Source organism: Eurytemora carolleeae, unplaced genomic scaffold, assembly GCF_000591075.1.
Source record: "Eurytemora carolleeae unplaced genomic scaffold, Eaff_2.0 scaffold1808, whole genome shotgun sequence".
Taxonomy (NCBI): Eukaryota; Metazoa; Arthropoda; class Copepoda; order Calanoida; family Temoridae; genus Eurytemora; species Eurytemora carolleeae.
In genome coordinates, this window is record NW_019397694.1 from 19,813 (window position 1) to 47,691 (window position 27,879).

At 33.0% G+C, this 27,879-nt stretch overlaps 2 protein-coding genes across 2 annotated transcripts in view; one reads left to right on the forward strand and one right to left on the reverse strand.

The window, feature by feature from the left end:
* Nucleotides 1-1,571, reverse strand: part of LOC111715522 (actin-binding LIM protein 3) — an 18,496-nt gene extending 16,925 nt beyond the window's left edge. The window contains exon 1 of the mRNA XM_023490859.1: nt 1,491-1,571. Coding sequence (XP_023346627.1) covers nt 1,491-1,571 — 81 coding nt within the window. The remainder of the gene's footprint in view (nt 1-1,490) is intronic.
* Nucleotides 1,572-6,986: 5,415 nt separating this feature from the next.
* Nucleotides 6,987-21,025, forward strand: LOC111715523 (myosin-G heavy chain). Its single transcript, XM_023490860.1, has 15 exons — nt 6,987-6,998; nt 7,552-7,646; nt 8,476-8,581; nt 8,813-8,890; nt 9,550-9,629; nt 10,177-10,261; nt 11,241-11,334; nt 13,387-13,435; nt 14,481-14,574; nt 15,826-15,894; nt 16,238-16,468; nt 16,832-16,953; nt 17,196-17,418; nt 18,615-18,734; nt 19,046-21,025. The coding sequence occupies exons 1-15, from the start codon at nt 6,987-6,989 to the stop codon at nt 19,361-19,363; spliced, it is 1,776 nt and encodes a 591-aa protein (XP_023346628.1). The 3' UTR covers nt 19,364-21,025.
* The last annotated feature ends 6,854 nt before the right edge of the window (nt 21,026-27,879 follow it).

The following is a 27,879-nucleotide window of genomic DNA, read 5'->3' on the forward strand; positions in this document are numbered from 1 at the left end:
TATTTGACACTTGTGACGTCCTGTATAATTGGTTCATTTCTCTGTTGCCACCAATTGTACTTAATGATCTATTTGTAAAGGACTGTAAGCGTGATTTTAACTCTCCAGGAAAAGATACAATGCCTGATTTACAACGGTACCCTTAAAACCTTTATTTGACCAATAATGTGGAAGAATTTGTCGTTTTTCTTGTAGCTTGAGAAGTTGGAAAATAATCAGTTTTCAATTATAAATATTGGTCAATAATTCATACTTCATGAGACCAAGCTTTAAAGAGTATCGTTATGATTCGATCGGGCATTGCCATCTTTGCATGAAGGGTCACTTAATATTATGCTTACAGTCCCTTTAATATTTTTTTTATGGATATCCAAATAATATCAGTCTTGAGACGATGATAAACAATTCAATTCACTGAGACTTATGACTTTTAATTAATTGTATTTACTGCTGAGTGCTGGGATTGAATTTATCTAAGGAGAATGTCCAAGTAATTTCAAGTGATCAATGTGTGTCATTAGGATTTACAGTAGTACAAATAAAACACAAACGATGCCACAATTACTGTAAATTATTCTCTGTGATAATAAAAACTCTGGATTTTTTTTGTCTCTTCTTAGCTGTAAAAGGTCATTAAAACTGGTTAATGGCAGTCACTCATAGAATGAATTGACAGTAAAACTAACATTTACATGTTCTTTAACACATTTTTATTTAACTTTTCTTCTCAATTTTGTCAATTTTCCATGTTTTAGGATAATCTTTATTTACAAAGCATTTTAAAATTTAAAAAAATAAACGTTTCTACCATCATTTCCGAAAGGTCCTTGAGGGTTGTTCTTATAACTACATTATTCCAAAAGTTTCCTATTATTTCCTTGAAAGCTAAATTCATCCAAAAACATGTAAAAATTAAATTGCCTTTTGTTAACATTATGGGAAAACATTTCAGTGGAATAAGACGGTAAAATCTAACTCATTTCTAAAAATTAACAATTTTTATCCCTAGCTCCCTAGCTTGAATGGCAATGTGTAATTGATTTTAAGATATTGACTTTAACTGGCGTATTACTTCATTTCATTTCATATTTTTATTCAACAATACAAAGCACGAAATAATGCAAATGAAAAATTCACAATTTACTCAGTAGTTTGGACCCGCCTAACCAGAGTAGTTTGTTTTATTGGTTGGCCCACTATAAGCGAATGAAAATTGTATAAAAAATACATGGGTATACACTGTAAAGTGTACATTTTAAACAAAATAATGATGATAAATCAGGAAAAGGGTATGGGGGGAGGTGAGAGAGTAAAAGTGAAAGGANTCGCCGGCTCAGAAGGGTTGGAACAGAGGGTAACATATGTTGTTAAAATCATTTTTATGAACAAAAAATCCTTCAAACCATTCATATTATATTGGGGGAAAAAATATTTTAAGGAGAGGGGAAGGGGGAGGGGGAATGATAGAAGATAGTTAATTATTAAGATACCTGGTGTACTGGCAGATTATCATTAACTGGTGTTGTTGTTTTCTTCTGCTTTTCCTCCTGCTGTACAAGCAGTACAACCATTTTAGGTCATTGTGCAGTACATGCTGAAATATTTAGAATAGTTCTATAAATTGTTTTATGTACAATTCTTGTACAAGCAGTACAACTATTTTAGGTCATTGTACAGTACATGCTAAAATATTTAGATATACATAATTCTATAAATTGTTTTATGTACACAACCAATTTAGATCATTGTACAGTACATGCTGAAATATTTAGTTATTTACAGTTCTGGAACCTGTTCAGTATAGTTGTTTCACAAGCAGTACAACCATATTAGGTCATTGTACAGCACACTGCTGAAATATTTAGATATGTACAATTCTGGAACATGTAAAATGTTTAATTTTTAAACGAGCAGTACAAACAAATTGAGTCACTTGTATTGAATAGGCTAAATATACGATTATTGTAAATGGTACAGTACTAGAACCTGTTTTAATTACAGTTTATGTACAAGCAGGACAACCATCTTAGGTCTTTGTACACGAAATGTTGAAGTATTCAAAATGTACTGGGTAAGTAATAATAAATGATACATGATTGTACAACTGCTGCACATGCAGCACAACCATTTTAATTCATTGTACACATGCAAAAATATTTAAATATGTAAAACTTAACTCTGAAACTAGTCAAATGTACAAATTTTTATTAACAAGCATAGTACAACCCATTTTAGACCTTTGCTTTGTACAGTGTACAGTAGTGTACTGCATTGTTCTATATATGTGCAGTTGTTGTAATATACAATAATTTTTCTATTTTAGGTCATTGTACAGTACATGCTGAAGTATTTAAACATGTACAGTTATGGAACTTGTTTTATAAAAAATTATTGTACTAAAGGATCACAACCATTATTTTAGGTCATTGTACAGTACATAATAAAATATTCTGATTTGTACACGAAAAGAAAGAATAAGTAATAATATATGTAAAATTGTTGTAAACCAAACAATAATTTATGAAAATGATTTTATATTTCCTTGATGGTAAAAAGCAAAATGAGATCCGTGAAACTTTGGAATAAAAAAGTTGACATTTGAGCAATGTTATGCAGAATTTGATGTTATTACAATGCAAATAGTTTTGACAGTAACTAAAAATCAACTGTAACAGATTGAGTGAAATGAATCTGTCTGTGCACACTGAAGAATTGCTGAATTTCTTGTTTTTTTGGACTATTTAATGTCTGTAATAATCATATTTAATCTCTTCCCATTCTACAGCGTTTTATGAGTCTCACCGCATACACTGTATATTAAATAATCGAATGGAAAGATTTTCACATCCTCACTTTATATTGTATATTTATAGGTTTTTAAACATAATAGAAATTAAAATTTCTATCCGTATAGCACTAAATTCACTAAGCAAAAATGTTAAGATCTTTCAATTGACGATGCTCTGGGCCACTTTCAGTAAAAAAAATGTTTTTCTATTATATTTACTGTTGTATTGACAACACTATATTGTAAACTAGAGCTTGTATTGCATTGTATTAGCTAATCTGGTAGTGTAGGTTTGGTCTGCTGAATACAGCTGAATATGGCGGAGGAAGGAGGTGTGTCCCAACCGGGCCTAACACCGACCCAACCCGCCGCCGGAAATTGATTAATTCCCAGATTTTATATGTGTTTTTTTTCGAGGATTTTATTCATGAATTTTCAAAATTCAAGTTTTAATGTTTACAGAATTTAAAGATCTGGAGGGGGGTTTAAATCACCCTTAATGATAATATCGATCCCTCGAATCCTATTGGTGGTTGATTGAGGAAGGGAAGGCGAGCCACTATGAGCCGCATGATAAGGTGAATTTTTTATTTTGCGACTTTTTTGAGATTTTTCAGTTGTCTAAGGGGCACTACCATGTGGGGCGTTCAAAGTGATGGAAGACAATCTATCCCTTGAAAATATTAAAACTTAAGTTTTCATGAAGAATTTAGCCCTGAATAACATAACACACCCCCAGATTAGGTTGGATTTAAAGGTCAGGTTATGTTGGATTGTCAGCATGTGTTTTAAAATTTAATTTTGCTTTTTCTCTTTTATCTGAAATTGCCCCCCCCCCCTATCCTACTCTTTTTCATAAGATAAGTCTTTTTTATTATAATCATGATTCACTGCAACTATAAACCTCTTTTTTTTGAAAAATCATTGGATAATAATATAGAAAACTTAACTTAAACTTAATATTGTCATATCTAAAGAGCTTTTAGCTGTCTTTACAGTCTCATACCTTGTTGGCAGGCCCATAGCCAGGGGGGGGTGAGATTGGCACCATTAGACTGCAATAGGGGCAGAGTGCTTGGGGATAATAAAGAGGATGGAAGACTAATGATTGTCTCCTGGAGACTACTCAGGAATTCAGAGAGGAATGCAGAACTATACAGAGGGATCATTAGTAAATATAGTCATAGAAGTTGGACTTTAGTCTGCTTTAGAGAGGACATGCAGACTTTATATAAAATATGAGTAATTTAATAGGGGCAAACTTTCACATATTCTATTATAACTAAAATAATCAATGCCCCTGCAGTGATAGTGATCAGTACAAAAAAATTAGAAATCTTTATGAGAAACAAATTAAACAAATAGTTCATGGGTTCAGACCAATTATATTTTGGAGACTCAAACCAATGTAATATTTTTCCCAATTCCTTCTTTTTGAGTTGATGACTATTATGCTTAAAGCTTGAAATAGTTTTTTTAAATCTTCAAATTTTAACTCACTCCAGGCTTCTGCAAGGTTCTTTGCATGAGAGGGGGAGTCCAGAATTCCTCAACGAGTAATCACCGCCACCCAAATGTGTTTTGCGGCAAGCGCGCTCCTCAATTGATAATCACCGTAAAATTTTGTTTTCTGAGATTTTAATTTAATGCACTTTTAACACAATTTTTGACATCTATCGGGGTTTTATGCCATCTGTATTGGCTTAATCTAAATTTTCAAATTGTTTTCAGATTTGTTTGGTCAACTAAAACTGAGAATCAAGGCACAGTTCATTTTAGCCGTATCTTAGATCCAATTCGCTCATTTAATGACTGCATTTCATGATTGTCGTTAAGATACTAAAAGGTTGGGCTGCCTGTTTACTATAAATTATCTCATCCCATGCAAAGTAATATCCATCTCCATTTAAAAGATATTTTCAAAAAACCTTTACTGTGTTTAGATTTTTGAATTCACCTACTTGAGTTCAACATCTACAACAAAACTAATTATATGCACAGAAAGAAAATAAAATTTTGAAAAATTAGTCTCATACCACCCCCTACTGAAAATGAAGTATTTAGTCCACTAATAATGGATTAAAGTTTCCTCTTTATATAAGGAGTTTAAAACAATAACATTCAGATGAAAACATTCTTAAAGCGAAACTTGAAACTAAAAAAACGTAATATATTTCTAGCGCTTAGTGTGACATATTTATAGATTTATTTTCGAAACTAAGGAGCAATAAATAAACCTTTAACAATATTGTACACCATAGGGCCATTATAACAGAGGTCAATATGGTCTTATTTCTAAGAAATAACTGATTTAATGTTACGCTTATTTTGGCTGATTACCAATTGAGGCGGTGGAGATTACCAATTGAGGAGCGCGCTAGCCGCAAAACACATTTGGGTGGCGGTAATTACTCATTGAGGAATTCTGGACTCCCCCCCCTCTTTGCACACCACTAGAATCATATTAGAAAGGGGCTGATTCATTTAGTGTACTGTACTGTCCCGTTTTTCAGTCTGTATGTGTACTGTACAGCAATTATTCTAGCTGCTTAAAAGTTCATGAATTACTAAAAATTAACTGCAGAGTTTACAATTACCTCTTTCTTGTAATAATTTTGCTCTAAAATGTTACTTTCTTTGCAACCATTTTTTGATTACTTTTTAAAAAAACAGTATTGTAAAATTTTTTTTCAGGTAGGGTATCCAATCATGATTTTGTTGCAGGTAATTGTGTGCAACTGAGTGGAAGTGGAGTTGCTTGCTACTGTTCTTTAATTGCACAGAATTAGGCGGAATTAAGTGGAATAAAATTGCAAGGGAATTGCAAGGTTCGCAATTGCCTGCAAGTAAAATCCACTTGTGTTGGAGACCCTATTTTCAAGTGAATTCATAATTTTTTAAATCAAATATTTTATATTTGACCATCCATGTAGTTTTGTTTTGTGTGACGGCCCATGTCCTTTCACTAATTATTCCAATAATTGGGCTTTCATAATATTTTGGCCTGGGATTTTGATGTTGAACTCAAATAAAACAAGCAAAGATGATGATAATAGTGCCACTTATTAGAGATTTTGAAGATTTGGGTTCGGAGGCCGAATTGTTCTGGCTCGCCCTGAAATCTTATCCGTCCCTCCCTCGCAAATCAGACTGAAAACGTCATCTAGTGGAACTATTGAAAGTTTCGCGACTTCAAATACCTCTATTATCATCAAAACATTTCTTGAAAATGTCATATTTATTAGCATAACAAGTTATTGTGTAAAGATAATTAGATGTTTAAGGTTTAAAACTGTAAACATCTAAGAAATGTTTCCCTTACACTTTGTAAATAATCAAAATAAAACCGGTTTAGCGGCTTTCTCCGTATAGTTAGTGACAGCTCCGCTATATGTCGCTGTAATTCCTTGTTTTCTCTTTTGAAAATCCTCCAAATGTAAACATTAAACTGTACAAGGAAATGCGCGAAAAGTTTTTCTACTTTTCTGCAGCTTTAAATAGACTTTATCATAATTTATTTTCAGGTTAAATATGTAAATCTCGGCTCAGGATTTTAACATGGTGAAACAAAATAATTCTGTATAAAGTAAAATTAAAGAATTGTAAAAAAAGTTGAAAATGTTAACACACGCTTCCACCACACATCTTCCTATCACTACCTCTGCAGGTACAATGTTAAATACAGAAATATAATATATTTCAAAAATTAAATGATAATTTTATAAAATTGTATTTATATCTGTAATATTGCACTTCTGGGGCCGAGCGCTGCGACAGCTGATAATAAACTGCAATTTTTGGAGAGAGGAGGGGGGAGGGTGCACAGCTTAGCTTGTATGTTGTCAAAATTGTCATAAAATAGTGTTTTTATTCAGAAAAAGTAACAATTTCTGGAAGGTTTAAAGGAATATTAATGATTATTTTTTTCAGGAATTCTGAATCTTGATCATTATAAATATCTTCGCAGTTTGCTTCCACAGGTCTAGTAGGATTTATTTAACAGATAATAATAAATTCAGAACCGTATTCAGGGGGTCTGTGGAGTTTAGGGGGTTTTCAGGCCTCACCGGGTGCTAAGCCCCCCCTAGAAAGAAAAAAAAATTAGGTTCCCATGGACAAATTCCTGAATACGCCCCTGGATAAGATATTATCCAAAAACTCCAAATCCATAATTGGTCTTATTTCATACAAAATCGAAATGAAATCAATTGTTGCTTTTGAAATTTATATGCAAAGCTTTAATTTAGTTTTCTATAAAAGAATTGAAAAAATTTTAATGGTTGAAATCTATCTTTTTAGAAATGCTTAGTAAATTCTGAAGAGTTATTTAAAGAAGTTATGATTTAGATTAAGTTTGTATCGTAAAAAAATTATTCCACATCTTAAGAAGAGAGCTTGATGGTAAATACTGTAATGAGCACTTTTTGAGAATGTCAAGTTGATAGTTAAGGATCTTTCAAAGTTTCCAAGCTTTTTAAAAATATTTTTAAAAGATGCATGAAGAAGTTTATGTGTATATTTATACATAAATATAGCTTGGTTAAAGTCTACCAGATCATTAATCTTTAGAATCTTATACTTATATTTAAGTTCAAACTCGTTAGTTTTGTCGTAGTGTGAAAAATGGTTTAAAAACGCCATTTTACTTAAAGATGGCATTTATAAATATTTAAGCTTTATTAATGCTTAGTTAAAGGTTTTCTGTTGTTAATCGGATATGTCACTCCCTATAAATGTAGGAGCACTTGAAAAAATATATTTAGCTTCTAAGTCAATTTGTGTTTAATGAGCAGGAAGCCTCGGAGGCTCTCAAGCACACAGACTCTAGCCGAAGATCAAGCTGGTTCATGATCTACAGGTTTGAAAAGATTATTTTATGATTCTCAGACGATTTTATACGAATTGCAATGATCATTGTATTTTCACTTCTTTTAATGAAGATCTTTTTTTCTCCATTAATCATATCTCATTATCTTGTGTTTTTTAATTGAAGAAATAGTGTCCACAAAAAAGTTTAGCCTATTCAGTCCAGCCGGTTGGCCTGCTATAGGGAACATATATACGAACGTCTTGTTTTAATACACAAGATATTGTCGATAGGTCAATAGAGATAAATTGATAAACTAAGTGATTGCTTAAGTTGGAGTATTGATAGATCGATGGATAAAGTTTTACGAATTGAAAAGATGCTAAAAATACCTATTTTGTCTAAAATTTCGTTCCTTTTCATTCATCACCTTAAACCCCAATTAATGTTAAATATTAGAACAAAATTCTTATTAGATACTAAGTAATTTAAAATGTAAGAAGTAAATATTTAAGTGTTTCCAGAGGGGGAATATTCCCCAAACCTCTATTTTTGGAAATATTTAAATATCTCCTCCTTAGCAACTGTATTTAGTATATTTTTGTTTTATTTTAAAAATAAATTAGCTACTTCTTCCTAATATTACTTACTGATAGATATAAGAAGATTGAATGATTGATGGATTGGATTGGATTGGATTGGATGGGATTGGATTGGATTGGATTGGATTGGATTGGATTGGATTGGATTGGATTGGATGGGATCGATTGGATCGATTGGATTGATTGAATCGATTGGATTGATAGGATTGATTGGATTGATTGGTTTGATTGGTTTGATTGGTTGGTTGGTTTATTGATAGATTGATTAATTGATCTAGATGTGCCCCTACCGACCAGAAGAAGGATTGTACTGCCAAGCTTGAGATGAGAATAAGCGGACCCGAGGAAACGGAGAGGAATAAACAACAGAAATATCCTTGCAAGGTCTGTTTATAACTTGCAGAGAAACCACAATTGAAAATAATCAGATTTCTGAATCTTAAACATTGATATCTAATTTATACTTAATTAGACAAAACTTTTAAGGGTATAAACGGACAGACAAACAAGCAAACAAGACGTGACATTAAAATGTTCTGTTTGTTGAGATTGGTAGCACCCTTTTCATTCAAATATCTGAACAATCCCTTTAATGATAAAATCTGTTATGTTCAGGTATCAATCCACTTCTACCACAATCACCTGACAACTGCTGGAACTAATATATTCAGTGTAGAAAGTTTTAAATCACAGGTATTTGAAGGATAAATGCTTCAATATCTACTGTGGGATTTGAAGGATTAATGCTTAAATATATACTTTGGGGTTTGAAGGATAAATGCTTTAATATCTACTGTGGGATTTGAAGGATAAATGCTTGTTTCGACAACGGGATAATCAAGATTAATAGATTCAATCCTATGGGCGACTAAAATTTATAAATGCTTGATCCAGTGTCTTCAAATTCATAAGTTTGACCTTAATACACAGCAGTGCTTAGGATCCATTAAATCCGGATCCGCACTTGGAAAAAAATGGATCCAGATCCAGGTTATTTCCATGAAAATAACTGAATTTTTTCAACAAAGCAGAATTTTCAAGTTTTTGTCTTATTTTTTTTTATTTTTTTTTATGCTAAAATCATCATGATGAATCATTCAGAAATCAAGAAATTTTTATAATCTCTCTTTTTTCAATAGTTCAGATTTTGGGTTTAAGAGTAAATTTTTTTTCCTCAGTTTTTTGTTGATATTTTGCATCTTGGATCCGGATCCGTGGATCCGCATATTCATCCAAAATCTTAAGGATCCGGATCCGGATCCTAGGCACTGGTACACAGTATATACATCATTGATGGATTTTCAAAATATATTGTGATCTCTATTATGATCTCTAAATCTTTATTATTCCAGGATATTCCCTCACACTTGAAGGAAGGGTTTGAAGGATACTTTCAGGAGACAATGGAACCTGTAGGAGCTAACCTTTCCAGGTTCTTTGGGTTATTTGCTCTTTCACTTATTGGTTGGTTGGTTGGTATCATGGCTAAGAGGTTGATTGATTGATTGATTAGTTGGTTTTGTTGGTTGGTATCATGGCTGAGAGGTTCATTGATTGATTGGTTGGTTGGTATCATGGCTGAGAGGTTCATTGATTGATTGGTTGGTTGGTATTATGGCTGAGAGTTTCATTGATTGATTGGTTAGTTTTGTTGGTTGGTATCATAGATTAGAGGTTCATTTATTGATTAGTTGGTTTTGTTGGTTGGTATCATAGATTAGAGGTTCATTGATTGATTGGTTGGTTTTGTTGGTTGGTTTGTTTGGTTGGTTGGTTGGTATCATGGCTGAGAGGTTAATTGGTTGGTTTGTTGGTTGATTGGTTGGTTGGTTGGTTGGTTGGTTGGTGTTTTTTGGTTGGTTGGTTGATTGGTTGGTTAGCTGTTTGAATGGCTATTGGTTGGTTAGATGATTGGTTGGTTGGATGATTGGTTGGTTGGTAGGTAAATTGATTGATTGATTGATTGATTTATTAATTAGTTTGACGAGCACTGTGAACCTAACTGCCATCAAACCTCAGCACACACTGCTCTCCTCCCCCCACACACAAACACCATTGCATCAGGTATATATATATTAGTATTACTATCCATCAGGTCTGATTTTGAATATTTTTAAATAATGAATTTATAATTTTCGAGCGAAATTTGGATTAACTTCGTACGTTTTGCGTGACAACCATTTTTTACTCTTTTTTACCAGAAATTCTTCGGTTTCATGTCATTTTTAACAAAATAAATATTAATGAGTTTTGGTGCCAAAATCCAACATTTTTGCAGAAGCATTTCATAGAATTTAATAATTGTTTTGCTTTAAACTATAATTTGATTATTTATCGCGAATCCTTCCTTTAAATTGATTATTTTTTATGAATTCTTCCTTTAATTTGATTATTTATCGTGAATCCTCCCTTTAATTTGATTATTTATCTTGAATCCTTCCTTTAATTTGATTATTTATCTTGAATCCTTCCTTTAATTTGATTATATATCATGAATACTCCCTTTAATTTGATTATTTATCTTGAATCCTTCCTTTAATTTGATTATTTATCTTGAATCCTCCCTTTAATTTGATTATTTATCTTGTATCCTTCCTTTAATTTGATTATTTATCTTGAATCCTTCCTTTAATTTGATCATTTATCGTGAATCCTTCCTTTAATTTGATTATATATCATGAATACTCCCTTTGATTTGATTATTTATCATGAATCCTCCCTTTAATTTGTTTATTTATCGTGAATCCTCCCTTTAAAATAATTTATTATTTATCAAGAATCCTCCCTTTAATTTGATTATTTATCGTGAATCCTCCCTTTAATTTGATTATTTATCATGAATTATCCCTTTAATTTGATTATTTATCATGAATCCTCCCTTTAATTTGTTTATTATCGTGAATCCTCCCTTTAAAATAATGTATTATTTATCTTGAATCCTCTCTTGAATTCAATTATTAATCGTGAATTCGCCCTCTAAGATTATTTATTGATTCTAAATTGTCCCTTTAATAGATTATTTATCGTGAATCCTCCCTTTAAGGTTGTGATGAAGAGTGAATATATAAAGACTGAACCCGTCACTGCTCCTATCTCCAGTGTTGGAGAACACCTGGACGGAAAACTTATAGAATTAGGTAAACTTACAGGGTGTATCAAAAACAATGAAAACAACCAAAATTCGGGTGTTTTGATCCTTTTTTGAACCAAAAACATGTGAAACATAAACTTCTAGAAAATTGACCATTTTGAAAATATTTTTATTTTTTTCACGTATGTTAGGAATCTGATTTTTTAGGGTGAGGAAAATTATTGACGTTTTAGGGTTAAAACTTAAAAGTATCGAAAAGAATGAGAAAAAAACTTGACTTTGGATGTCCAATCATCCATGTTTTCCTCGCAGGAGCAATAAAAATCATCATTATTCTTGTAAACTATTCAGATGATATCTCACCAGTAAGGGTCAGATACAGGTGTTGGCGGTCTGGGTTACCCAAGATGGGGCTTCTTGAAGATCTCATCTGCGTATGATCCTCATACACCCTTTTTGATTCTTTTTACCCCCCCAAAAAATATTTAGTTCTCCTCAAAAATTATTTATTCAATATTGTAATAATTAAAACATTGGTTACTCATACTAAACTCTCTCTCCTCACCCCTTTCTCTCTTTGTTCTCGTAGTCAAAGCAAAATATAGAACCTGAAGATTGGACACTGCACTCCAGATCTTTATAGAATACAGACGTAGAGTTTAATCTCCCGTTTGTATAGAAAGGCTGGGGGACTTAAGCATTATACAGCTAACAGATAGATAGATCGTTAACATGCCCACTAGAGACACTTGCCTCCTTCCCCATCATTATCTACGAATGTGCATCCTCGGATTCCTCAGTCTCATCAAGACATTTGGATCCTTAAGTTTCTCGGACTGGACCAATTACTCTCGTACCAGCCCGTCTAAACTACCCATAAGGATACAGAAGAGAACTAGGAGATCCAAGATATACTCAGTCTCATCAAGAGATTCATCCCCTTCAGTTTCTGGAACCGGACTAATTACTCTCGTACAAGCCCATCTAAACTACCCATAAGGATACAGAAGAGAACTAGGATATCCAAGATATACTTAGTCTCATCAAGAGATTCATCCCCTTTAGTTTCTATAACCGGACCAATTGCTCTCATACCAGCCCGTCTTAACTACCCACTAGGGAACCCCGGGGTACAGAGAGAAGCTAGGATCTCCTAGAAACTGAGGAGAACTATGATATCCTTGATATCAGATGCTGCCTCATCCTTATATGGTAGACGCTGATATTTACAGATAGCTCTTCATATATCTGGAGCAGCTGAAGATTCGGTCAAGACCTAGGACTCCAAGTGCAGAAGCTAAACCTGATATTGGAGATTCTGCTCTTTACAGACAGCTCTCCACATTTCCATTATAGAAGAACAAGAATATCTTGATACAGGAAACGCTGTTCTTTACAGACAGCTCTTTACATATCTGTTGTACAAGCAGCCGAGGAATAAGATAATCTTGAGGCAAACGACACTGTTTTTACAGACAGTTCTTCACATATCTGTGGTAGAAATAGCTGCAGGACACACAGGAGAACTAGGACTTCTAGGTCACATAGGTGAACTAGGACTTCTAGGTCACATAGGAGAACTATAGACTTCTAGGTCACATAGGAGAACTATAGACTTCTAGGTGACATAGGAGAACTTGGACTTCTAGGTCACATAGGAGAACTAGGACTTCCAGGTCACCTAGGAGAACTAGGACTTCTAGGACACATAGGAGAACTAGGACTCCTAGGACACATTGGAGAACTTGGATACCCTGGACACACAGGAGAGCTAGGACTTCCAGGACGTACAAGAGAACTAGGATATCCAGGGCAAACAAGTCCAACTACCGGCCAACCAGTCCAACCACAGACCAAGATATGTTCTCCAGGTGGTTCTATGAACAGAGCTACCGGAGAACAGAGGAGAACTAGATTACCCTGCAGCTAGTACAGCAGAAGCTGCTTTTTACTCTCCAGAGGGAGCAAATGATTGATCTCGAAAATCCCTTAGATTTATATCTGTAATTGTAATCGATTGAATAGCTTTAATCATTACAATATTAATAATAATTATTATTTTATCAAGAAAACTATTTACCCCTGATTGATATTTTAGATCTGTCAGATATTGCGGAGAAGTTGGAACGAACCATAGAAGCTCTTAGGTATTTTTTCATTAAAATATTAAATCTTCCATTTCCACTTTTAATTGTTGCTCAATCTTTTAGCATTTACAATTTTTTCGTGGATTTTTAAAATTTTACGAAAATCAAAATTTTTCACTGGGGTCATGTAAGGTCCCACACTAAATTTGGGCCCGATCGGTTCTGCCGTTTTGTCGTTTATTTGATACAAACAAGCCAACAGACAGACAAACATAGAAGCGATTTTTATTTTGATCCCATTTTTAATGTTAGAACGCCCATAGCTTGTTTATAACTTGTTGTACTGCAGTTTTTTGGGTGAAATATAAACAAATACAAGGGCTGCTCAATCTAAGCTTTGTTTTGATTTATCCATGTAACTGCAGTACACTTTATTTGTAAACAAAGCTTTTTAAGTTTTCTGTGTATTTCTTGGTGATTGTTGTTTAATGATATCCTGCCAATCCTGGTATCTAATTTCCTTTTTTTCTTCGTTCCTTATAAGATCATTTATCTGACAATACATTTCTGTTATTTCGTTACTTGACATAGGTTTTCATTGATTTATTCAAATAATTGTCCTTGTTCTTCCTGTTACTTCAGGAATGGTGCTACGAGTTGTGTAATTTATTATTCTTGTTACTGGTATATCTTAAACATACATTTCAGAGAAANCGTCACTGTATTTATTTAGATGTTTTCTGGTTCTTACTGTATATGTTCAGATGTTTTCTGGTTCCTACTGTATATGTTTAGATGTTTTCTGGTCGTCACTGTATATATTTAGATGTTTTCTGGTTCTCACTGTTTATATATAGATGTTTTCTGGTTCTTACTGTATATATTTAATTGTTTTCTGGTTCTTACTTTATATATTTAGATGTTTTCTGGTCGTCACTGTATATGTTTAGATGTTTTCTGGTCGTCACTGTATATATTTAGATGTTTTCTGGTCGTCACTGTATATGTTTTGATGTTTTCTGGTTCTAACTGTATATGTTTAGATGTTTTCTGGTTCTCACTGTATATGTTTAGATGTTTTCTGGTTCTAACTATATATGATTAGATGTATGCTAAAGCAGAATGCTACAGCTTGTGCAGCAGTTAAACAGTTTGTGGATAAATTTGATAAACTTACATCTGATCAAACACAACTAGAGGTAAAATTTATAATTTTTTCTTCCCTGTATTTTTCTTCAATTTTAGCTTTTTTCTCAATATTTTCATTTGTGATTTCTCTTCAAAAGTGACTTGCGCATTTCTTGTTTTTAAGAAACAAAGGAGAAATTCACAGAAACATTTAGAGTCAGAAAAACGACGCGGTATTCTCAACATTTTTGTATCAGATTATGGTTTCAAGGATACCGTTGTAAATCGGGCATTGCTATCTTTGCATAGAGGGGCACTTGAAATTAGGTTTATAGTTTTTGTTTGCATTGGTACCAAATCCCAGAACAGACGCCTTTCAAGGAACTAATGCAAGGAAAGTTAATTGCAGTTGCGTATACTCTGCATAATTATTGAAACCAGTTCTCTCTGGGCGGAATTTGTAAACAATAATAGATACATCAGTGTTCGTTTAGTATCCGAGGAGGTTAAAAGCATTTAATTTAGATAATTGACATCATAGTTTCTTATGGCCAGAATATGTCATTGATTTTGTATGTGAAAGATGGATCCCATGTCAGGCTTCGACTTCCGTCTTGTGTTTACATTACCGCCCAGAGACAGTACACTGCAGTGCAAAAGATGCGTACACCTTTGAAATAACTTTCCTTGCATTATAACCTTGCACCTCTTACAGCTTGATATTGGAGAATTTTTTCCCCCGTTATATTTGGTCTCCTCTCTTCTTAATACTTTTTCAATTTCAATTTATTTTATAAACCTTTGCTTCAGTTTTTACTTTAAATTAGTTATCTTCATCAAATCAATTATTTTTTAAAACTAGTTTACTTATGAATTAAAGTTTTGATAATAATAAACTTTAAACCTAGATAATTTTAATTTCCGTATAGTTTACAAGTTAATATAGGATTACATACTGGGGGGTCCACATTGGGGCCTCTTACAGATTCCACTTCCTTATGAATCCTTATATATCACATTTGTTATAAACGGAATTATATCTGTCAATTTAATGTGGGTTACAAAATTGTAACCAAGTCACGAGGAAAAAAGTAAACTGTTTCTCTTTTTAAAATTGATCGTGTCCCATAGTTTGGACATAATTTATAACAATGACGACATTCTTCAGGATACTCATGAAAATGTAGCATATTTAGAATGACATGCCATTCTTCAAAATGATTTAATGAATTGAGACTTAAGATAGTTTCGTAGGGGTTTTCTCAAAGTAAGAAATAATAATAAACGATGAATTTTTTTATGATTAAATAATTGTGTACTAGGATGCTTTGTCAAGCTTTGGTCGGCAATGGGACTGGTTGGTTTCTGACAATCCACATCCGCCTGTACAGGTCGGTACAGTACGGGACAGCACGGTACATTACAAGACAGGACGGGATGTGAGAGAACGGGCCGCGAGAGGATAGGACAGTACTGACATGACAGAAAGGGACGGAACAGGACATGACAGTATGGGACAGAATAAGATAGGACGGAACATTACAGGACAGGACAGGACAGGACAGGACAGGACCAGTATCCAATGTGAGGTAAAGGGGACTGAGAATGAAGGCAGCCAACAGCCTTTTTTTTTTTAATTTTAAGGAAGAAAAAAATGTACATCTTAACCTGATCCTAATGGAAATTCTTCCCTTATTTTTTCTCTTTAGATTTTCAAATTCAACATTTATTTAGGTTGAGACGGCATCTCCTACTACAGTTACCCTCGCTCCTCTTCGTTTGAACAATCAACAACTAAATAATTCAAACAACATTAACAACATCAACAACATCAACAACATCAACAACATTAACAATATAAACAACAGCGATAGTATGAACAACAGCGGCGCGAGCGGGAAGAAGAAATCTGCAAAGAAGAAGAAGAAAGGAGACGAGGAGGATTTTAATAATTCACTTACACAGGTAATCATCAATCTATCTATTCTATCTATCTATCTAGGGTAGTGAAGGTCCTGAATCTAAGAGAATCTATCTATATATCCATCAATCTATCTATCTATCCATCAATATATCTATCTATCTATCTATCAATCTATCTATTCTATCTATCTATCTAGGGTAGTGAAGGTCCTGAATCTAAGAGAATCTATCTATATATCCATCAATCTATCTATCTATCTATCTATCTATCTATCCATCCATCCATCCATCCATCTATCTATCTATCTATCTATCTATCTATCTATCTATCTATCTATCTATCTATCTATCCATCCATCCATCTATCCATCTATATATTTATTTATCATTTATCTATCTATCTAGGGTAGTGAAGGTCCTGAATCTAAGAGAAGGAAGAGAGCTAGGTGTGGGAACTGTCCTGGCTGCTTGAACCGGGATAAGACCCAGGACTGTAGGCAGTGTAGGAACTGCCTAGACCAGAAAAGGTGAATATTTCTTCTCATAAATTAATTCAAGGGAAAAAAGAATGTTGTTTTTTCCGCAGGGGGGAGTCTTGTTTTACCTTTAAAATGTGATGCTTTAAGTTTTTCGTTTCTTTCAAGGGTTTTTCTCAAATTTTATTTTTCCCCGAAAACATTTATTTCTCCATATATGCATTAAAAATTACTGGTGGGGAGGGGATATGTTTCTATTTTTATAAGTTTTGAAACAATAATTTTTGGTTTAGATACGGTGGCCCTGGACGGTTAAAGAAAGCTTGTATTAAACGTCAGTGCATCGTTCTCTCTCAGCTGGGAACCCCTCCTGTAGAAACAGCTGATACGAAACCAATCAATCAATCTATTAATCAATCAATTAATCAATCAGTAAATCAAAGCAACCAAAGTATATCTGTTCAACTGAACCCAGCCTCCCTACCTGTAGCTATCAAAACAGAACCAACTAACCAGGTAGAAAACATCTTTTTATATTAAGTAGTAATCTCTGTTTCTTTTTCTATGTCTTAGCATAGCTCAGGAACCCATGAACCGATTTGCCTCAAATTTTGATTGGGAAACTTTGTAGAAGCATGGGAATGTTCTTATCCAGGTTTAAAAGATAAATAAGTTGATTCTTATGAAGTAAACTTTGTTTCAAGACAAAGCTGGGTTCCCAAGCTAAGTATAAAATAATTTTCAAGAAACAAAATAGTATTCTTCTGGGAATTACAAAATATAATTTTCACCAAAAAAACTTAGAATAGCCGTTGCAAATGGGTTTTAATGATAATAAAAGTGAAAACATCACCAGTGAAAGTGAAAAAAATCACCAATGAAAGTGAAAAAAATCACTAGTGAAAGTGAAAAAGACATTGATATAAGTACTGTCTTGATGAAGGAATGGGGGGAAAACTTTTTCCTCGACAAACTTTACTAAAGTGCCATTAAAATATAAATATTCAATATGGTTCTCAAAATTTTGATTTCTACTTTTTTTTTTTATTAAAACGAAAAAGCCATTTATAATTCTTTAAAAAAAATACCTTTTGTAAGCAGTTCCTAGAAAAACACTTTTTTGGTTATCTATCTATCTATGTAACTTCATTAAATAGCATTAGCACATGTTTTACTTTTTATTGTCTATATAATGTTTCTTGTTTTTATCAAACTTAACTCTTCAGGGCAACTTAATAATCTATCTATAACTCTTTTTATCTATCTATCCATCAATATATTCTTCCATCTATTTCTTAGGATAAGTAATAGATTATTATTATCTATATCAGTGCTTAGGATCCATTTAATTTTGATGCGGATCCGGGATCTTGGATCCGCACTGGATCTGGATCCAGGTCATTTCTTAAAGATTTACTGAATGTTTTTAACACAAAATAATTTTCAAATTTTTTGTTTTAATTTTTCGCTGATTTTTATCCTGAAACTTGATGAACAATTCAGAAATGAGGAAATTTTTATAATAACTCTTTTTTCAAAAGTTCAGATTTGGGTTTTGGAGTAAAAATGTTTATTAGCCGTTTTTGGTTGATATTTTACCCCTTTGATCCTGATCCGGATCCAGGAAGCCAAAATCTTGCGGATCCAACGGATCCGGATCCTGAGCACTGATCTATATCTATCCATCTATCTATTTCTATCTATCTATCTAGGTACTAAGTAATGGTATCTCTATCTCCAATGCATCTCCTGTTACCAGTATATCAAGTATACCTGCCTCAACTCTTATATCCTGGCCAGGCGGGCAGTACACTCCTACATTCCAAGTACAGGTACAGTACACAGTTCACTTTTACAGTTCAAGTACAGGTACAGTACACAGTGTTTTACTACCTTTCAAATACAGTGTTCAGTACACAGTACACTCTTCAACATTTTAGTACAGGTACAGTACACATTACACTTCTACATTTCATACAGTACATAGTGCACTTCTAAATTCCAAGTACAGGTACATTACACAGTACACTCCCGACATTCAAAGTACAGGTACAGTACACAGTACACTCCTACATTCCAAGTACAGGTACAGTGCACAGTACACAGTACATTTTTATTTCGTTTAAAATCTATTTGTTTTCAGGTTCAACAACCCTTCCAACCTTTTCAATTTACATTCCCACAAACATCATTGCAACAGCAAACTACTAACATTCAACAGCTGCAGACTTCAGTCCAACAGGCGGGTGATGGCTTGCAACAGCTCCAGACATCCGTGCAACAGCAGGGGGATAATATCCAACAGATTCATTACACCAACAGTATATCTGGAACTACGTTGCAGCAGATAACAACATCACATGGAACTATTCTTGCAACAGCCAACAGCATTCATCAGCTTAATCCGGCGCAGCTTGATAGCTTGGCGTCAGAGGCAGCGAGGCATCATGGCGTCGGCTAAAATCAGCTGACAGCGGACATTTTGATTTTCTCTAGTCAGCGCTTTAACAGCTGATTCAATAACAGCTGATGATTCAATAACAGTTGATGATTCAATAACAGCTGATCAAATTGCAGCCAACTACCTTAAAGCTGATTCAATAACAGCTGTTACCATGACAACTTAACTTACATCACAGCCGTTAATCTTGCCAGCATTACAACAGCGCTGTTAACAATCTTACCATTTTATTCTCTTTTGAGCTGTGAACATTGATCTTCCGCCAACATTTCCGTATGTGTGACCATGACAGGAAAACCATGATTTGAACACATATGTATTAGCATCAAAGACACCAATCCTATTCCTTTTAGGTTCTAATATAAAAAGTAAGGATTTGGTGGGTTCAAAGGCAAAAAAGGCAGGCCTGCTCCAAGTAGCAGATTGTCCTAGCCTAGCACATGTCCTAGCTAGTTCCCTACCAGGATAACATTCCACCTCATTCAGGTTACCAGATCCAAACCTAAATTTGGAGGGGTCCTCTGGTCAGGTCCCTCAGCTTCATTTTCCACACCATGCCTAGCTGATGATTCATAAAAACCCCACATTGATTCTTCATGTGCTTTTTTCCTCTTAACTTTATGATTCATAGTTTACACAGTCATCATTTCATTTCATTTTACAGGTCAACTCAAGGTCACACGAAACTTTTCAAGCAATCGGGAGTCACAGCGAGTTACTTCTACCATCCTTGTTTCATCAAACTTGGACAAGGTTTGATTCCATGATAAAGGAGAAAGCTTGTTACTGCTGCAGCTCCTGTTAGAGTAAATTTAAATGTTTTATTTATAACATCTTTAATCTTCACTACAAGAAGTTTTACCTCCACCATTCTCAACCTTGTCGGCTATGGAGACGATTTGATCTCAGCTTTATTATCAGATGTCAATTTATCGGTCATCAAAAGAAAGTCAAAAAGTCAAGATTCCCACTGAATATTGGGAAATTGTTAGCTCTGGTTCGATCAGGGTTTAGAGCATAGTAACGAATCTCAAGGGAAGATCGCACAAAATCATTTCTTAAATTTGTCGAGGAGGAGGGTGCAAGAAGAGCATTCCTGGACTTCACAAAAATGTAGTTTTCAGACAGATTTCGGAAAATCCTCAGCATTTTCAGCAATCTCTAAATCTATATAGTGCATCACACAAATACGCCATCTTGTTTATAGTTTATTGAACTTCATAAGGTAGTCATCAAATTTCTTCATGGAACTGCTTTCCTTAATTTTAGATAACAGCTGATTTGCTTCTTTTCTGACTTCTAGTCGATTGAAGAGAACATTGTTATATTATTTATTCTAATATTTTTTGTTGTTAACAAATCGCACATTTATTATTTGCTGAGCAAATAAAAACTGAGAGAAATTACTTTTACATTTCTGAATTCACATTTTAAATTGATAACTGAGAAGTCTTGCCAAAATAGATCGTAAAAGTAGTTTATTTTTGTTTAATTTAAAGAAATGTATCATTTTTAATCAATCTTAACTTTTAATAATACAGCGTTTGAGCGTCTTTCATCCACGCGACATTCGTTCGCGATTCTGTTAAAACTTAGATTCTTTAAATTCTGGAATTTCATAAACGTGGTCTGCCTGTTCATGTACCTTCAAAAATAACTGAGTTATTTAAAATTTCGGGCTAGTTGTATAATGTATATGGTTAAAAATTATTAAAACTATTTAGGTTTTTATTACACCATTGTTAAAAAAGCTCAGGTGTTGTTCAAACTTTTTATTTTTGTTCAAATATCAAAGACTAATTAAGGTGTTGGGACATTTTAAAGAAAGACATTTCATAGATAGGACATTTCATAGATAGGACATTTCATAGATAGGACATTTCATAGATAGGGCATTTCATAGATAGGACATTTCATAGACAGGACATTTTATAGAAAGGACATTTCATCGATAGGACATTTCATAGATAGGACATTTTATAGATAGGACATTTTATAGATAGGACATTTCAAAGACAGGACATTTTATAGATAGGACATTTCATAGATAGGACATTTTATAGATAGGACATTTTATAGGTAAGCCATTTTAACGAAAGAAGATTTTCCACGGACAGAGAAGATTTTTTATTTACGAAATTTTGTCTTCTTCAATTTTTCATAGACAATGGAAAATGTAAAGATAATTCTCCCCATGTACATTGCTACAACGAAACAATTAAAAAAGCATTACATTTGAACAGTACTTCACTCATTTTGATTTTTTAAGAACTTATAATTCAACGTTTTCATTTGTGAATAAAAGTTTTTCACTAATAGTGCTTTTGTTGAATGAAAATGCTCGAGTAAATTGTTAAAAATCCGCAAAACAAAATTGAAAAAACTGCCACTTCTCAGTTGTTTCTCTGACCCTGTAGAAGAAAGACATGACCTACATTTCATAGATAAGACTTTTCATAGAAAAAATATCACTTGTAAAAAAAATCTCCTATGTCTATGGAAAATCTTCTCTGTCTATAAAATGTCTTTATCTATGAAATGTCCTATTTATGAAATGTCTTATCCATGAAATGATCATTTAGGAAAGTATTAAAGGTTTTTTTGAGTGTTTCTTTGATTGAGCCAGTTGTTAGCCACGAAGAGCCGGGAGGTGCCGACCATAACATTTGGGATGAATTTTTCGAGCAAACTGTCCTTTTTTTAGGATTGAATCCTGGTTACTTTTACTTACAGTATTAGTTTTCTCTATGAAATGTCTTCTCTATGAAATGTTTTTCTATGAAATGTCCCAGCGCCCTATTTAAATTTAATTTAATGGGGGTGGGGGCTCCCTTGATAACAGAAATAAAGGACAAATTTTCAAGTGACCCTTACTTAAAAAAATAATATTATTTACGATTTACCGACATATGCTCCAACGACTTAGGGTCAAACGACAAACGGTCAAAAACGCGACAAAGGGCAAAAAGTGAGACAAACGGGCAAAATTAATTTAGACTAATTTGGTTTATTTAAACTATTTTTATGTTCATTAGAACTAGTAGCCGCATCGCTCGGCCCAGAAATTGTCTTAACCTAACCTAACCCTGAAATAATACATAAAATATTTTTTCCATTTTAACCCTTTGTCGCGTTTTTTGGCCGTTTGACCCTATGTCGTTGAACCATAATCACCCCCTAACCCATTTTTTATTTTTGTTGTGAAAATTATTTTGTAAAAATAATCCTGGAAATATGATCGCCTAATGTTTATGCTATGCTTTGTATTATTCCTATGTACTATGCAATAATTGTACAGTACAAATCTGCCATGCACAGTGTACACTGTACAATATCTCGCAGTACAACATTAACCTTATTCCATGTATACATTGCCGTTCTTGCCGTACACAGTTCACCTTATTTTATGTACATTTAACGTATAATTATATAAAAGTTGACCAGTTAATAAAAATGCTCAATTCAATTTCAATATAAAATGTTTATTTTTATGTTACAGGGTTACCCACAGAGGATGAGACTTCAGAGGAGACGATTTTTAAGAATTTATCTTATCTTTTTCTTACATTTAAATTTATATTTATATTTCACATAATATTGGATCTTGGCTATATATTTCAATGCTGGTTAGTTAAAACTTCGGAGAAATCCACGTAACAGTACAGAACTTGCCAGTATCCAGGGCAAACTTCTTCTTAATGTGTAGGTCTAATGTTTATAAGTTATCAAACTCGTATCTCCNATTTTTTATCGAGACAACTACAATTATATGGTTACAGTTAACATATTTTTTATCGAGACAACTACAATTATATGGTTACAGTTAACATATTTTTTATCGAGACAACTACAATTAAAAAATCTAATAAAGGGGGCAGCCCATGAGCAATAATGTTAAGGTACTGCTCTATGGAGAAGTATTGTATTGTCATTGATTTGTTGCAAGTTCTTTCCTCCCGTATTAGTGTTCATATCTTTCCCGGCAGCATTGTTACAAAGCTAAATTTGGGATTTCGGAAAATCTGGCCCATTTTTTAGAAAAATTTTTAAGAGTTAGAAAATTATGGCAAATGTAGGCCGAATTTAAAGAATTTGAGCGGCGGTTTAAATTAAAGCCGCGGCTTAAATATGGTTGGTTCCACTTAAAATTGTATCAAATGTTTCAAGATTTAAGCCGGCGCTTAATTTAAACCGGGGTTTGGCAGATTTAAACCGCGGCTCAAATTCTTTAAATTCCATCTCTGAGCCCATATTAAACACGCCTCAGATTTCTTTGGTTACTTTTTAGAGATTATTGTGTAACTAAAAAAATTTGTCCCCCCCCCCCTAGCTGAAATCCTGTATCCGCCCCTGGAGCCTTTTAGGACACTTTACGCCTCTTTTATAGTAACCTTTTAACTGTTGCTTTTCAGGTCATCACTTTTTCAACGTTTTCCAATAAAAACTAATTTAGCGGATTATCCTGTTCAAAATAGTGCATTTTCAGATCAAAATTTCATAAACCTTGGAGGTTTACGGACACAGACAGACAAATAAATAGATGTCTTTCAGGGGCGTACGAGAGCATTTGTGTAGGGGGGGACCCCCCTTGGCAACATTGTGCCCCCCTTAAAACCTCTTTTTTGAAAAAATATTGATACCTTTTTTAACTTCCATATGACAAGTGTTACTAAATCATCTATGTAATTTTCTTAAGTGGACTCGTCAGACACTTCCTCTTAATACTGTGGTATAAGCTGCAATGGGTGAAAAATAGAGATGGAAACGTTTCTCAAAAAATATCTATATTTTCATAGAAACGATACATATTGTAAAATTATAGATAATCAAAGATATATTTACACTGAAGGCAGTATTGATTAAAGCTTTTTTTTAATAAAACTTTTTTAGTTAAGAGCAAAAGTGAGATTTTAAAGTATTTTTTATATGCCCCCCCCAATGTACGCTAATCCTTTACTAATTGTATAGGCCATAAACTATACCGAGAGCGTACTGCATATTTGTTATATTATAAGTTGATTCTGGCCTAACTTATAGTATATCAATATTAGTAATCAGTTGTAAGTGTACAGTACAGCTAACTTGAGCACACAGGTAGAGAACTATCATCCCCCCCTGTTCTAGGATCATATAATTCCATGAAACGGGTAAAATTGCTGTCGAACAATGAACAGTTCTTAATCTCTCTTCAAATACGAATAGATATTTCGTCAGAATTTGTGTCATTTATTTACTACTGTTAGGGGGGGGGGTCATCAAAAGGATAGTTAACATTAAGTAATTATGTCAGAGTTATTATAACTTTACTATTAGAGATGTGTTTTAACCAACTTAATTTTATCCCAAACAGAGAAATTATTTTAAATTATATAGTAAAACACTGTCCCTACACCATCACACAGGCTTTACTAGAGAGAAGAAGGTCAAAGGAATTGAGTATTTGCCACAAACTATGATTTTCTAATCCCTATAACTTCACAACCCAAAGTCGTAAACTTTAGATATTTCAAACCATGAATTCTGTTGGATCAAAGAATCTAAGTTTGAAACATAAAAGGTCTACATTATTAGGTTGTACAAATATAAGGATTAGAAAATTAGAGTTTGTTGCAAAGACTCAATTTCTTTACGCAACATTTGGTACAACTTTAGGACCTCGTAGCTCTTTTAGTTTTGATCATTAAACACAAAAGTATGCGGAATAAATTTATTCACATTCGAAGAAATTTAAAAACTTTTTTGTTCTTCTCAATATCTCTTCAATAAGAGAAGTTATGATAAAAAACAACAGGAATTTTACTTTAATTTTATGTGCTAAACCTTTAAAATTACAATACTGGAGTTTGTATTTACAATTTAGAGGTACATATAGAAATTATAAACTCGTTGATTAATCAATAATATAAATAGAATACTAGATGTCGTATTTTCAAAATTTAGGGGTTTTTCGTTCACAATAATCCCAAGAAAAACGCCCAAAGGAGTTGGCAGCGTTGAATTACACGACAGAGAGAGAGCATGCCCGTAGCCCCTTCGGGCCTCTGATGATAATGATGATATCGATAATAATGATAATGATAATAATGATGACAATGATGATATTGATAATAATGATAATGATGATAATGATGATAATGATGACAATGATGATATCGATAATAATGATAATGATGATAATGATGATAATGATGACAATGATGATATCGATAATAATGATAATGATGATAATGATGATAATGATGATAATGATGATAATGATGATAATGATGATAATGATGATAATGATAATATCGATAATAATGATAATGATAATAATGATAAGATCGATAATAATGATAATATCGATAATAATGATAATATCGATAATAATGATAATGATAATGATGATAATGATGATGATGATGATAATGCTGATAATAATTATAATAATGATAATGATGATAATGATGATATCGATAATAATGATAATGATAATAATGATATAATAATGATGATATCGATAATAATGAAAATAATGATAATGATAATATCGATGCATACCTGTCCAGTCATTGCTGCCTGTGTTTGAACGATCAATGTCTCCAAGTTAATTTCCTTTCTTTCCTTCAGCAGCTTTTTCTTTGGTTCCTAAGCATGTTAAAGGGACTGTAAGCGTTATTTTCTGTGACCCTCAATGCAAAGATGACAATGTTCGAATTACAATGGTACTTTATACCTAATCAAGTATGAATTAGATATATCCATGTTTTTGGTTATTAAAACTTTTTCTTTTCTTTTGTGGTTTCTATGCATAAGTTTCTTTCTCATAAGAAATATCTATGCATGAAAATATGCTAACAGTCTCTTTAAGAAGAAAACAAAATATATTTAAACTTTTGAACTTCACCTTTTGAGTGAGTCAAAATTTAATGGGACAAAGTTTTTTCTGAAGTTGATTTTAACCGTACTTTCAAGTTACCCTACATGCACAGATGCCAATGTCCCATTTTCAATTTAGATTTGATTTTAATTTTATTTTATCTGACAAAAAATAAAAATGTGAATTTTTTTTACTGAATTAATTTGAGAACTGACCTGCAAACTAACAATACTGGTTTTTAATACTTCTATATCCTTCAAAAATTAATAACGTTAAAATCAAAAATGTTGCTACTTAATCTGAAAATTGTCCAAAACCTAAGTTTAAGAACTCCAGATGGGCCTTTTTAAAAATAAAGATAAAGTTAAATCAAAAATAGAAATAAACGAGCTAATTTCTGCCTGTCAATCAGCTGCTTATTTACTATTGAATCAGCTGATTATCTACCTGTGAACTAGTTAATTATTTACCAGTGAATCAGCTGAATATCTACTTAAGAATCAGCTTATTGTTTAACTTTGAGTCTGTGAATCAGCTGATGATATATCTGTAAATCAGATGATTATTTACCTTTAAATCTGCTAAATATTAACCTATAAATCAGCTGAGTATCTACCTTTATATCTGCTGATTATCAACCTATAATTCATCTAAATATTGATCTTTAAATAAGCTGATTATTTATACTGAAAATCAACTGATTTTCTACCTTTTAACTTGCTGATTTTCCTTATTATAAATCAGCTGATTATCTAAACTGTAAATTAGCCGATAATCCAGATGTGATTGTGAATCAGCTGATTATCTACATTTGCATTAGCAGATTATCTACATATACGCTGATGATCAAACTTTAAATTTGCTGATGTTTTATACTGTAAATCAGTTGATTATTAACCTGTAAATCAGCTGATTAGCTACATCGGGATTTAGCTGATAATCTATACCTGTGAATCAGCTGATGTTAAAGTCACGTGATCTTGGCTTCCAGACTCATAATGAGGATTCTCCATTAACACTTTGTTCCTAATCAATCAATCAATTGATTAATTAATTGATTTTACAGTCGTCGTCGTTTATATCAATACAATGAAAACGACTTTCGATTTAAATTTTTATTTCTACCCAAGGATGTAATGCAAGCAAAGTTATTTCAGAAGTGTACGAATCTTTTGTACTGCAGTGTACTGTCTCTGGGCGGTAATGTAAACACAAGACGGATGTCAAAGCCTGACATGGGATCCATCTTTTTCATAAAAAAATCAATGAAATATTCTGGTCATAGGAAACTATTATGTGAATTATCAAAATTATCAAAACTAAATGTTTTAACCCTCATAGGATACTAAACCAATTTCGCCCAGAGAGAACTGGTTTCAATATGTACGCAGAGTATACGCGACAGCAATTAACTTTCTTTGCATTACACCCTTATTTCTACCAAGCTTATAAACAGTATAAATATACACATAATCATGGAAACAAAGAGAAGCTGTAATTTAACAGCTTCTCTATAAAAAAGGTTGTTATAAATTCAAATTTAAACAGACAAGTCGTCTTCATTGTATTGATATGAACGCTGACAACTGTAATTGATTACGTAGATAACTATTAGATTAGTAGAAAATTACCTTATTGCTACAATCCAGTCCTGCTT

Bases quoted from the DNA above. Each gene is read 5' to 3' on its own strand.
- LOC111715523 (XM_023490860.1), top strand. The intron at 8,582-8,812 runs GTCTGTTTATAA...TGTTATGTTCAG, and splicing joins AACAGAAATATCCTTGCAAG to GTATCAATCCACTTCTACCA. The intron at 14,575-15,825 runs GTAAAATTTATA...ATTGTGTACTAG, and splicing joins CTGATCAAACACAACTAGAG to GATGCTTTGTCAAGCTTTGG.